Raw genomic sequence first — 14854 nt, 5'->3', positions numbered from 1 at the left:
ATTTATCGTGAGGAATGGTCGAGTATAGTGTTGAAAAGTCATAGGTTTTAATGCTATTGATTTGGGAAAAATTCTGTGATTTCAAGTTTACTAAAAGTTCTTTAGCATTGTTTAGAATCCACATTTGATTAACACCACTTCTGGCATATGTAGTCGCAAAGTAAGTTTGAAGTTTTTCCTTCACAGCTGTTAACATTTTCGTGAGGAGCAAAGATAGGGGCTTGGTAGAGCACTTACTGGATCCAGCAATGTATCTTTGTAAGGGTTTTTATGTAGTTTAGGAATCCAGTATAGGTACGGTAACTCATATTCATTCGACCCATTGACTGGAATATTAAATGTGTCTAAAACTGAAGCATGGTTTTGAAGAATTTCGTCTTTTGAAAGGGCAGTTGGAGTATAAGTATTATTACCAAAAGTGGAATTAATGCCAAGTTCGTTTAAAATACAGTTGTAATAATGAGCCTTACAAACAAAGCCAATGTTGTTACTAGCTTTGTCAGCTGGAACCAAAACATATTCCTCATGTAACCTATCTAATTCTTTTATCACTTCTGGTTTACTAAACACAAGGATCTGATGCAATATTGTGCAGATTCACGCAAAGCGTGGTCCGATTGGAAATCTTCAATATATCAAAATATAGTTCTTAAGTTTGACTTCTCTCCCACTGGTCCTTTTGGTTGGTGATTTTAGTGCGATATTCATTTGTTTGTCAATTTGGTGTGTTGATCTTGTTTTTTTGTATCTACATGTATCTAATATCATTGTCACACGTCGTTGTCGGTACCGTGCTGTTCATCAGTCCGAATCCAGAATGGTACGAATTTACCAAATAACATTTTTGTCTACTTTAATTACTTAAAACATCATCTTTCCATCAATCACACACACACACACACACACACACACACACACACACACACACACACACACACACACACATATATATATATATATATATATATATATATATATATATATATACAAAGCACTAAAATGATCAATGACACGAACAACCAGATTGTCAAATTTTCGGGACAACCCGTCCCTTCTTCAGGACAAACGAAAAGAATTACATAATGTGGCCAATATCAACAGAGAATATTAACAAAAACTACATATAGATACATTTAGCACTATAACTACACTAATTTACAAATGTTTTTACAACGCAGACTACACTACTAGATTTCAATATATCCGGAGTAAGGTATATATATATATATATATATATATATATATATATATATATATATTCATTGATTTATATTAGAAGTTGATTCGGCACAGTTGTAAATAAATGTTGAAAATCAGAATGACACATTCCATAAAGAACTCATTTGATACGCCGGTTTCGAGATACGAACTCTTCTGTGTAGGAGGTGTATTTAGTGGAACTTTGAATGACTAAGTGGGACAGAGTGGACCTACAGTCAACGAGGAAGACGATGAAATGTAATAAAAGCGGCTTCTCTTTTGATTTGTAAATGTGGGAAATACAAAATACTATCAAAAGAAATGTTTTACTAAAGTGGAAACGTAAAAACAATGTCGTATTTGCAAGTAATATCTTAGATATGGTATTTATGACCAACGAAATAACGTGATATGATAAGAATTCTATGTATTCAATTACTCCCTTAATACTTATAACTTACTCAGTTTGTGTATCAGTCGAATTCGGGTAATCTAACAGTGTATGAGAAACTCACTGAGTACATTCACTTACGCTGTGATGAATATTAGTCCCACTCCCGCGTGTAAACAAATTGTTTCGCGCCTCATTATGTAAGAGAATTCTCCAAAGGGTGTATCTCGAAACCGGCGTACTGACGTCATAACAAAGACGTTGCTAAACAATTCTTGATTTTTGTATATTTGAACTCCCTGATGAACCATGTAGACATGGAGAAAGCGCTAGCAGTAAATGATTGTTTTTATGGAATGTGTCATTCTGATTTTCAACACACACACACACACACACACACACACACACATATATATATATATATATATATATATATATATATATATTCATTCCAACCCGGTGATGGTACGAACCCTTCACACCGGTGTCTAGATTCTTATGAATAGGTGGAGATAACGAAAAGTGATCAATCTCATAACTCCTTTAAGGAATACAAAATTAAGAGTTGAGCAAACATAGATCCCTGGATATACTGGAGGTGGGATCAGGTGTCTAGGAGAAGTAAGCATTCCCTGTCTTCGATCACACCCGCCGTGAGCCCTAAACAGTAATCCGTGCTCTAAATCAGATATGCTGGTGACGTAAGAGCCATATAATAATTACAATACGTCTCCATATTTAGAGATTGTTAAGTTCCAGTTTAGTCTATTAGTGTATGTTTCATACCGATTGTTAGGTCGTTCTTGGCACACTGATTTTGACTACGGATGACTCCGTTTACCTGATCAAGATATAGGGCTCACAGCAGGTGTGACCGGTCGACAGGGGATGCTTACTCCTCCTAAGCACCTGATCCCACCTCTGTTGTGTCCAGGGGTCCGTGTTTGCCCAACTATCTATTTTGTATTGCTTTTAGGAGTTATGAGATTGATCACTGTTGGTTATCTTCGCCTTTCATTTTGTTGACGATGTAGATTACCTATCAATATTTTCCGGGTTTTTTCGTATTGTGTAGTTTGTGATATTGTTTATGTAATATACAGTGCCATCACAAGAGTAATCGCGACTTTTGAAAATGGTGACGGCTTACTCGAGCGTCTCGATTAGAGAAAGGGCGATAACTCTATAGAAAATACAAGTTACCCATTATTTGTTGATTGAGTTATGTTTATGTAGGAAATGACGTAATTTTATATTGATTGTCTTCTGTAACATCCTTAGTGAATGTAACTAAGCAGAATTTTACCATGGGTCGAACATCTAGTGAAGTGAGTGATGGAGCTAAAACTTTAATCGTAACTTTTGAATCTGAGAATCACAAAACTAAGGAAATCGTTGGATTTTTTTTTATATTAGTGAATCTACCATTATGTCTGCGTGGAAGAAATTTATTTAATGAGATGGATGAATATAAGTTACCATGCCTGTACTGAATACCTAAATTTTACCAAAACCCTTACATAGCTGGACCCAGTAAATATACTACCAAGTGCTTATCTTTGCTCCTCGCAAAAATATTAACAGCTCTGAAGGGGAAACTTCAAACGTACAATGCCAAAACATATTTTGGACCATTCTTGGCACACTGATTTTTACTATGAATTACTGCGTTTACTTGATCAAGATATGGGGATCACTGCGGTAGTGACCGATCGACAGAGCATGCTTATTCCTCCTAGGCACCTGGTCCCACCTCTGGTATATCCAGTGGTCCGTACTTGCCCAACTATCTATTTTGTATTCCGTAAAGGATTATGAAATTGATCACTATTCGTTATATCCACCTTTCATAGGCCAAAAGTTGTGTAAATCAAATTTGGATTTCAAAAACATACTAGTATTCTAAACAACTTTTAAGAAATTTGAAATCACTCAACAACATCAACACATATGACTTTTCAACATTTTACACGACCATTCCTCACTAAAGACTAAAGACTATTTTTTTTGACATCATAGAGAGGTGTTTCTTCAATAAAAATGGGAAAAGGGAAATATGCATGTCTAGTGATCAGTCATCCAAAACAAATACTTTGTAAAACACCACTCTGATTCCACTCACAAGTACTCTGAAGTTGAAATAAAATATATCCTAGAGTTCCTCATTGACGATTTGGTGATTAGGTCTTCCAACAGTCTGTTGGAATTCAAACGGGCACGAATTGTGCTCCTTTGTTAGCAGACCTGGCTTTCCATATTTATCAAGCAGGGTTTATTGAATCTACATGAGAAGAAAAAATCTCTTGCTGTTTTATCTATTAACAGTAATCATTTTCGTTCGTATGTTGATTCGATATCCCTGTGAACTCGACATAAAGGACACCAAAGAGTCCTTCACATCAGCTTCATATTTATATATCTTATTGAAAATAAAAATCAACGGCAATATAACAGCTTAACTTTATGACAAACGGGATGATTTCCGTTTCTCCATCGTCAACTTCCCATATTTATTTAGCAATATTCCATTGTCACCTGCATATGGTGTTTATATCTCTCAACTGCTTCGATACGCAAGAGCTTGTTCTGCCTATGATCAGTTTATAAATTGAGGCAGCCTACTGACAAACAAGTTGATGTTACAGGGGTTTCAACAATCTCGTTTAAAGTAAGCCTTTCGCAAATTCTTGACTGGAATATCAAATGTGTCTAAAACTGAAGCATAATTTTGAAGAATTTCATCATTCGAAAGGGCAGCTGGAGTGTTTCAAAAAAATATCTGGCTTCGTAATGACAGAGAAAGAAAGTAATATTACATGAATTACAATGAGAGAGACAGTAATATTACATGAACTACAATGAGAGAGAAAGTAATATTACATGAACTACAATGAGGGAGAAACTAAGATTACATGAATTACTATGAGAGAGTGTAATACAGGAAATATAATGAGAGGGTTTATTGTCACAGGAAGTTATGTACAAAGAGAGGGTGTGATCAATATGAACCTCTCGCCCTTTACTACATAAAAGGTAATGGAGTAAAGAGCAAGGTATTCCGATGAAAAGAGTGATATCACAGGATTTACAATGAGTGTAATATCACAGTAATTGCAGTTAGAGAGTGTAATATCACAGGAATTATAAAGAGAGAAAGAAAGAGTAATATTACAGGCATTACATTCATTTCATTCAATATTGTTTAACGTCCCTCTCGAGAATATTTCACTCATATGGATACGTTATCTCTGCCGGTGAAGGGCTACAAAATTTAGGCCTATGCTCGGCTCTTATGGCCATTGAGCAGGGAAGGATCTTTATCGTACCACACCTGCTGTGACACAGGACCTCGGTTTTTGCGGTCTCATCCAAAGGACCACCCCATTTAGTTGCCTCTTACGATAAGCAAGGGGGTACTGAGGACCTATTCTAGCCGAGATCACACAGGCATTACAAAGACAGTGTGCATTATCACAGTAATCACAGTTGGAGGGTGTAATATCACATGAATTACAGAGAGAGAGAGAGAGAGAGAGAGAGAGAGAGAGAGAGTACTATCACAGGAATTACAAAGACAGTGTGTAATATCACAAGGTTAGGGTAAGCCTCTAACCCTAACCCAATTACAAAGAGAGAGTGTGTGTGTAACATCACAGACGTTACAGAGAGGGGTCGTTTTTAAAAGCTGGTTTACTTTAACACAGTTTTTAAGTGCAACGCAGTGTAAGTCCTAACGGTTAAATTCCTTTTTTTTTTTTTTTAAAGAAGCAAATTAACACAATGGTAAGCTAACAATGTGTTACTTGCTAATCATTTGATTACCCATAATGCACATTTACTCCCTATGTAAATAATAAGAATTCATAATTAAGGCAAAAATCTTGTTTGTGGGGATAGCTGTAAAATGTTAATGTATTGGTTAGTTTTGAAATACATGTACATGTATGACATTAAAACAATGCCTGTGGGTTATACACCTATGCTCGTATAAATGCATCCATCAATTTAAACAATCATACAGACATTACAGAATTGTTCTATGATATGTATTTTAACTACGGATAACTCCGTTTACCTGATCAAGATATAGGGTTCATGGCGGGTGTGACCGGTCGACAGGGGATGCTTACTTCTCTTAGGCACCTGGGCACCTATTCACAAAATATCTTACGACTAAGATCAAATTTTACAAACACGGTAATTTTCTTATTTTTCATTGCTTGTAGCCTTTCTTAATTAATATGTAAAGTACATCCATGGTTTATAAAAGTTGAATACATACTTGTGACCTTGGGATCGGTATTTGATTATCAGACAGAATTATGTTTTTCATCTTAGTCGTAAGATATTTTGTGAATATGGGCCCAGATCCCACCTCTTGTGTGTCCAGGGGTCTGTGTGTGTCCAACTATCTATTTTGTATTGCTTGTGGGAGTTATGAGACTGACCACTATTCGTTATCTTCACCTTTCATTAAGCCTATTTGGCAAAGTTTTATAGAGGAAAAGACGGTGCTTGTGTTGTAGAAAGCAGACTCATTGCATAGTGTATTGAAGTGGAGAGTATATGGGTAGTCGGACGCCCTTCCAGAGCTTTTGTTTCTAAAAGCACAAAACTTTGACCCAGCAAAAATGAATAATTGATTAATTGTATATTGTTTAACGTCCTTCTCGATAATATTTCACTTATATGAAGACGTCACCATTGCCGTTGAAAGGTTGAAAAATTTAGCCCTATGCTCGGCGCTTGTGGTGTTTGCGCATGGAGGGATCTTTATCGTGCCACACCTGTTGTGACACGGGACCTCGGTGTTTGCGGTCTCATCCGAATGACCGCCCCATTTAATCGCATCTTACAACGAGCAAGGGGTACTGGGGACCTTTTCTAACCCGGATCCACACGGGATTGAAAATGAATGATTGAGAAATATAATGTGTAAAGTTACGGAGTACAGCAGTTTTTTTCTCGTTGCAGATCGTTTAATGAAGTAGGAACGTGTATTAAGCGATACGACAGTGACTGTGCGTCAGTACAGGCCTTCCAGCGATCCAAAGTAGCCATTGACGCTGTAGCACCATTTTGTGCCGGTAAAAATATTTTGTCTCATTCATGAAATAAATTCTATATTCAACAACAAAATATTCAATATGCTGTATATAACAGGCAGAGTGCTGTGAAATAACTTGTGTCTGAAATAATTACAGGTGGTGCAGCCTGCAATCCAATGAAATGTTACACCGATGCTGAACTGGACATCATTGGCAGTAGTATACCCAACCTCACCTGGTAAAATTGTCTATAGTGCTCTTTATTATATTCTGTTGCTTTTGCATAACGGTGCAGAATGAATTCATATTTAGTTTGATGTTAATGGATTACATCACTTGACAATTACTTGAATATACAGTTAAAGAAAGCCTTGTCTGTGTATTGCCATACTTACATGTGTATAGGCCTTTCCGAAAACGTGAGTTATCTCTCTTTGTATTCTTACATTTAGTGTGAATATGACAACTTCCGGGTAGTAACACAATCATACTTCGCATATATTATAAGAGTTATATTAGTATGGGTGCTGTTCAAAATCGAAAACAGTTGAAATCATTTGTAAGAGAGAGTAAGAAAATGTTAATGGAAACAAAAACGAATTTCTTGATCGAGTCGGGTGTGATTTGGGGGGGTGGGGGGTGTGTGTTTAAAAATGAAATTGGAAATCACGCATCACACAGACATTCATTTGTTTACATACATCTCCAATAACGACTGACATAATTATTTTGTATAAAATCAGAACAGTACTTCTGATTCTCAGGAGATGATGGCATCTCATCAACTCAAAGCTCGGGTTTTTACAAGGATCGACACGTGCAAACATCTTGCATAACACCCTCTTCCAAAATAGTTAAAAAAAATCAATTAAATTAGAAAATCAACGCTCTCATTGTTTTATCAAGGCTAAAATTATTCCACCACTACCAATCGACTCTTTCAAAAATAAATCAGACTGCAATGTTTGGATAACTTTCTCCAAAGTACCTGGACGTGTTCATTCTGTGTGCAAATCATTTGTACACTGCAGCATAAGCTGGAATTGTTAATATCAACTGATATGTTTAAAATGCAGAAAAATAGATAATTAACTTAAATTAATTTTGTTCAATATTGCTTGATTGATATAAATTATTTTCATAGATCTGTGTGATCCCAGGGGGCTGCCATATTCTCAAATGTGCTCTCTGGGGAAAGGTAAGTTTAACTCCCAATAGAATGCTTTTGACGTCTCTGTATCTTCCCTCTTTTATTTGTTTTAGCCCCCTTGAAATGTACTTGATTATGTATAGACACGTATCGCGTCATAACGGAAATTTCAATGACAGATTTATACCCCCCCCCTTTTCGCCACAAATTTACAAAATAATTTGAGTAAAACTCTCTCTAAATATTTTACCCAAAATGGCTGTATTTACAGGTACACACTCTTGCCGACTATAAATTTAGGGCGTTCAATTATAAGTCATTTCATTTTCAAAACATTGCATGTGTAAATGTCAGTTTAAAGATGGTTTATGACGATGAATTTCTGTATGGTTATACTTGTATTTGAAACTGTATAATGTTTGTGGGCAGACAGCTGGAAATCTGTCAGTGGCCTCTCACAAGTACAGGCTGGGATAAATTTTACTCGCCAATCGAAGAGATGGACATTTTCAGAATCCAGAGGTGTCAGTCCGACATACCTAGACGTACATCGTGGCAGAACTTTTATCGCTGAATGTACTACATTGATATTGAACAAGTAACTTCTGATATTTTATTATAAATCTGACTGTATTAAAACACGGGCTAAAGATTCTGAGGAAATGTATAATATATACTAATTTCAGTCTTAAAACACGTACAATCCTGGAAAATGCGGGGGGGGGGGGGGTAGTTAGAATAATCTAACTGCGTCTCGGGACAGGCCCTTCACTTTAACGATATAACATTCTATCGGGGGGGGGGGGTCCTCATCTACTTACAACATTAATTTTCTATTATTTCTACATGCAAAGTTGGTTATTTTCACGTGTATGAAGTAAACATATGCATTAGGATATTTTTTTTATTAATGTTAAAATATTTGTTGGCGTGATTACTGTAAAATTATACAGCAATATCTTTGCGGCCTTCTGCACTGTTGATAATGACACTTCTCGAATATACTATCCGGAAGTCTTAAACTACTGTTACGCAAGCGCACTACGTCCCGGATCAAGGAAAGATAACTCATGTTTTCGGATTGGCCTATAGCTCTCGGAATGCAGACGATTGCTTTCTACTGAATAAAAAATGTTCTTCAGTCATATTTCAATTTGTTTTACAACATGTGGTGATTGATTTTTATGATTATCAAATTCAATTGTCAGTCATAGACTTTATTTTTGCATTAGCAAAATACGCATTGCAAGCGAGATTAAAATAAATTTTCTCATAATCAGTTATTACGCATGACTGTACATCGCAGAATAATGACCGTGACATTCCTTTGATCTTTGCAATAACTATGTTAGAATTATGTTTGGATTGTCCTTGTGATAGGAAGTTATTGATTGTAGATTCATCTGTCTGATGTAGATACTAAAGATCTCTCTCTCTCTCTCTCTCTCTCTCTCTCTCTCTCTCTCTATATATATATATATATATATATATAGATATAGATAATAGTTACTTTTCGCAATGATCGGTAAAAGTATAGGTAAAAAATAAAAATGAAACACGAAGACGTTTAGTAAAGCTTTAGCGCTTTCATTTCAAATCTTCAGAAGCTTTACATTTAGTAACATAGCGACGTTACGTCACAAACAGCGGAACGTTAAAATTAAACAAATCTAGACGTCATTACATACTGACAAACTCCCCGTCGAGGCCTCATTACGTCACCTACGAATAGACCTCTCCTCAAACTTCCACCAGAGTTCGTTTGCTCACAAACCAAACTCTTCCACTTAGGCATTATGGGATAGCGATTTCTTAGGCCGCGTATACTGTGACGTCACTGTAGAATGACGAAAAAACATAACGTCAAACGTAACCAACTTTCAAAACAAGAACGTAAACATCAAATTCATTGCTTTACACAATAATTTGAACAGAGTATCCCTACTTTTTAATGATCTTTTGATCATTTTATGTTTAAAATAAAATCCATACTTTTATATTAATGCTTTTAATATTAATATCTTCAGACTTTTAACTGCGAACTACTTCTTTAGTGTAATTTGTCTGCGTGATAATCGCGGACTCACAATATACAAATCTGTATATTGTGGTGCGTCACATAGGAGAGGTCTATTCGTAGGCACTGTGACGTAATGAGGCCTCGACGGGGAGTTTGGACCTCTCCTATGTGACGCACCACAATATACAGATTTGTATATTGTGAGTCCGCGATTATCACGTAGACAAATTACACTAAAGAAGTAGTTCGCAGTTAAAAGTTTGAAGATATTAATATTAAGAGCATTAATATAAAAGTATGGATTTTATTTTAAACATAAAATGATCAAAAGATCATTAAAAAGTAGGGAGACTATGTTCAAATTATTGTGTAAAGTAATGAACTTGATGTTTACGTTCTTGTTTTGAAAGTTGTTTACGTTTGACGTTATGGTTTTTCGTCATTCTACAGTGACGTCACAGTATACGCGGCCTAAGAAATCGCTATCCCATAATGCCTAAGTGGAAGAGTTTGGTTTGTGAGCAAACGAACTCTGGTGGAAGTTTGTACATACTGACTGTTGAAACGTATTGTTCATTGTGACGTCATAGTAAAGCAAAACAAATTTCGACGTCATAAGACACTGAACGTTAAAACATAGTGTTTACAGTGATATCATTATAAAGTAATGTGTGAAAACATTTTCATTTACAAATATGATAACGTTAAACTGAATTATTGAGTTTAGGTTTGAACATATTAATGAAATGTTTTTCCTTTTCACATCTCTGAATGTCACTTCCACCTGTAAACTTGTAAAATGGAAATATATTGAAGTGTTTTTGTCCACAAACATCTAAATGTTCACTTAGTTGAATTTGCCTGTATTCCGGATTGTGGATTTGCTGTTTGTGGACCCGCACGCGAGCTCGAAGCGGGTTGCTTGTTTCCCCAATATAAAATTCTTTGCATACAGGACAAGTAATGACATACATGACATTTTTGCAAAAATTATATATATATTCAATAAATTCATTTTTCTTGGTATCGGGGTAGAATAAAGTCAAAAGATAAAATCCAATACTCAAACTTTAGAATAGAGTCAAAACTATATATTTGCTATCATCTATCATACACAAGAGTGAAAGAAAAAACTGTCAAAACATATAAAGACATTAGCAACCTTCTACCCAAAAGAATATGAATTCAATTCAATCTAATTCTGAATGTATCAATGATGTCTCTTTTTGTGATGTTTGATATTTGTGTCTCACATCAGAATGTTGAAGCTACTGATTAGGTTGATCAACGTAACCTAATTAAACACGAAGAGAATGTGTATGAAACCTATAGATTTACAAATCACATATAGATTTACATACATTTTTTTCAGTGATGTTGCCCAGCAAGTAAAGACCTGTATGGACAAGATGACGACTGCATGTGAAGGAAACATATTATACCGAACTTTCGTCCAGTTTCTCCAAAGCGGAGCGAAAGCATGCAGTTAGTAGGGTTCCCAAATTAACAACATCCAGTAGTCCTAAAGAGTATCAAAACGTTCATTTCGTGGATCACGGAATTCAAGGACATATGATACTCAAACAATTGTTAAAAGAATTTTGTAAAACTATTTGTAAATTTTATTGTTGCGTAAACCCAAAGTTTAATTCCACAGAAATTTGCTACATGAAACAACCTTTATTCTTGCATTATTCACACATCTTTACTTGGAAATGCAATCATGGAAAAACGATATCCAAAACTTGAAATCCATTAAGAATGTATTTTCATTGGTGCACTTCTTGTATTCAAGAGATGTGTTAGATTTAAGATTAATTTACTATAAAGCTTACATCTTGCCTTCATTGTAAGCCTCATCTTACGAACAGTGATCAATTTCATAACTCCTATGTAAGCAATACAGAATAAAGAATTGGGCAAACACCGGCCCCTGGATATACAAGAGGTGGGATTAGGTACCTAGGAGGAGTAAGCATCTCCTGTCTACCGGTCACACCCGCCGTGAGTAACATATCTAGATCAGTTAAACGGAGTTATCCGTAGTCAAAATCAGTGTGCCAAGAACGACTTAATAATCGAAATGAAACACGTCAAACAGCAGTTGACCCAATGATAGGTTGTATTGACAAACTAGCAAAATAAAATTTCATGTTTCAAGAAAATCTTTGATTTGTGAAAGGTGAAGATAACGAACAGTGATCAATCTTATATGTCACATTTGGATTTATTAATGTATCATTTAATTGGTATGACAAGTATACAAACAAATATTGAAGAGAAGTTGTTATTCTGAAACTGAAGCACAATATAACGATGAAAAGTTGCCGAAAATTTAATATTTCAATATCCATGTTTCAATTGAAACCTATTGATTTGAATCATGTTTTGATACATCAGTATATATTTTAATAGATATGACAAGTTTGGAAAAAATACTCAAGGAAAACCTAGTATTTTGAAATTAACAGACCATTTATTGATGAAAAATTGAAAATTAAAATTAAAATCTGTTTCAATTACCTCTTTCATAATTCACAATATCATGTAACAAAGATAAAAAAAAGATTGGTGAAAGGGGAAAACTTATTGAAAGCTATAACTTGAAGTCCAAAAAGTAACTTTTTAGTGAAAAATTTACAAAAGCTGTGAACCTCCATTCAAATTTCTTTTCCATCTATTAAAAATATTGTGATGGCTAGGTGACTTTCTATTTTGTTTTGACCTCTACTTTGATAAATCGGATGCGTTTAGGGGGCTTGTCTGTCTGCTCAACAACCGTTGCCGTTTTCATGTTGTTTTCTTTTTATGTGCAAAATATTTTAACATGTATACCACGGTATGAATATTGTCAGGATTTTTAGTTTGAAAACAACTTTAGGTTATTGAACTTTTAGTTTAATTTTATCGTTTCCTTTCATACATGTATAACTCCTTTAGCATACGTATGTATCATTCACAAATAGCCACGGAACCTTACAGATCAAATAATATATCTACACTTTGAAGTGAATGACTAGTCTATACCTACATATATATAACAAGTATGCACACAGAAACCCCGTCTATCGTATGATAGAACATCATATGATTCATTCTAGATCAATCTCTATCAATGTTCCTTGATATCTTTGAATGTTTGCGGTAGTTATATATACCATTATGTACTCGGAAATATTAGTTCATATTCTTAAAAAGAAAACAATAAATGAAATACATGTATTTCAAAATGGACTTGATACATGTATATGTGTTTGGGGAACATTATAATCTTTGTAAGACATGTACCATCGGAAAGGTAAAGTCACAAATATTATCCCTCTCAGTATCCAAGCTAATCCATTTATACATTTTTGATAATTTGATCAAAGCTTGATGACGTGATGTTAAGGTACAAATGTGGCACCATTGGTTGGTTGATTGTAAATTATTTAACGTTCCGCTTGAGAATTTCACTCATATAGAAACGTCACCATTGCCTATGAAGGGCTGCAAAAATTAAGGCCAATAAACAAATAAAATTTAGGCCTATGCTTGTCGCTTAACTAATTTCAGTAATTTGCAATTCCATTACATTTGTCAGGAGTATTCAACAATGGCCTGCAATCAATGGCCAACATTTTTGCAGTTATTGCCCTTACACCGGAAGTAGGGACAATAGCTAGTACGCATGAGTGAATCGGTTATACATGTATAAGGATGAAGTCTTAAATGAACGTGCCATTCAAAGGCTCAGATTCGTAAGATATTTCACTTGTTTTCTCCATGCCGTTATGTCTGACCACGAAAACTTGGAACCCAGCCTTCTTTCAGACCAGGCTCATTAAGTCCCTTTTTAAATCATTTGTTTATATCACTTCCTACTCCAAAGAAAGAAACAATCTCTTATTTATACAAAATTATTTTTGAATTCCTATGGAAATCTAGTGTAGATAAAGTTAAGAGGTCTGTGATAACACAAGACTATCTATCGGGTGGTATCAAGATGGTTGATATAAGCAATTTTATTACATCATTGAAATGCTCTTGGATTAAAAGGCTTACTAGGTCCAACTGTCAGAAACCATGGATACATTTTTTTTTGCCATGTATGGAAATGATATTTTAAAGAAATTATATGACTTTGGAGATAGTTTTATTGTGGAACAATTATGTGTTAAAAGCAATGTTTTTTGGAAGGATGTTTTTAATGCTTGGTTTTTTTTATTTGAAGGCTAGTCAAAATCTTCCAAATATTAAAAATAATTTTCATAATATTCCAGTGTGGTACAATTCTAATATTAGAATTGCGGGAAAACCTGTGTTTTATGAGAAATGGTATGAAAAGGGGATTAAAGCTGTTCAAGATTTTTTTGATACTGATTGTAAATTCCATACCATAAAAAAATTTCAGTGTTTATACAATCTTCAAGAAGTATGTGTAATGAAATACAATAGCATTATTACTGCAATTTCAAAATATTTAAAACGTCTGTCAATTGATAGACACTCATCCAAACAAAATGTTAATCCATGTATGCCTATATTTTTTGAACCAGTTTTATTACATGAAAGATGTTCTAATATTATTTACAATATTTTAAATGCAAAAGAAGATATCCCAACTTCTATGGGCAAGTGGAAAACTGAACTATCTTCATATGGAGTAGATGATATTTCAGTGCAAGATGTGTTTAAAATTTGTTTCAAAACATCTAGTGATTCTTCTGTTCAGTGGCTACAGTTTAGAATTTTACATAGAATTCTTCCTGTTGGTTAATTTTTGAAAAACATTAGTGTTAAAACAGATGATCTCTGTAGATTTTGTACAAGTAATATTGAAACAATAACACATATTTTTACTTCGTGTAATAAGACCCAAACATTGTGGAGTGAGTTAAGTCTTCATATATATAGAAAAATTTCAGAAAGAATTGGTTTTAATGTGTCAAATATAATATTTGGTGAAATTCCACTGTCTTTAAATAATAAAGCTATAAACTTTATAATTCTATATGCTAAACAATACATATTTATCTGTTTAATGCAGAATAAAGAACCAAATC

General features: G+C 34.5%; 1 protein-coding gene across 2 annotated transcripts in view; it reads left to right on the top strand.

Annotated features, from left to right (window-relative positions):
• The window catches only part of LOC125663457 (uncharacterized), a 67308-nt gene extending 52454 nt beyond the window's left edge, over positions 1–14854 (top strand). For both annotated transcript variants that reach the window (XM_056157258.1, XM_056157256.1), the window contains exons 8-10: positions 6566–6678; positions 6796–6877; positions 11182–14854. In XM_056157258.1, the coding sequence (XP_056013233.1) occupies positions 6566–6678; positions 6796–6877; positions 11182–11299 (313 nt within the window). In that variant the 3' untranslated portion in view covers positions 11300–14854. The remainder of the gene's footprint in view (positions 1–6565; positions 6679–6795; positions 6878–11181) is intronic.

The sequence above is a fragment of the Ostrea edulis genome, chromosome 2, assembly GCF_947568905.1.
Source record: "Ostrea edulis chromosome 2, xbOstEdul1.1, whole genome shotgun sequence".
NCBI lineage: Eukaryota > Metazoa > Mollusca > Bivalvia > Ostreida > Ostreidae > Ostrea > Ostrea edulis.
The sequence above is the reverse complement of the archived record's forward strand: the minus strand, read 5'-3'. Positions and strand labels throughout refer to the sequence as shown.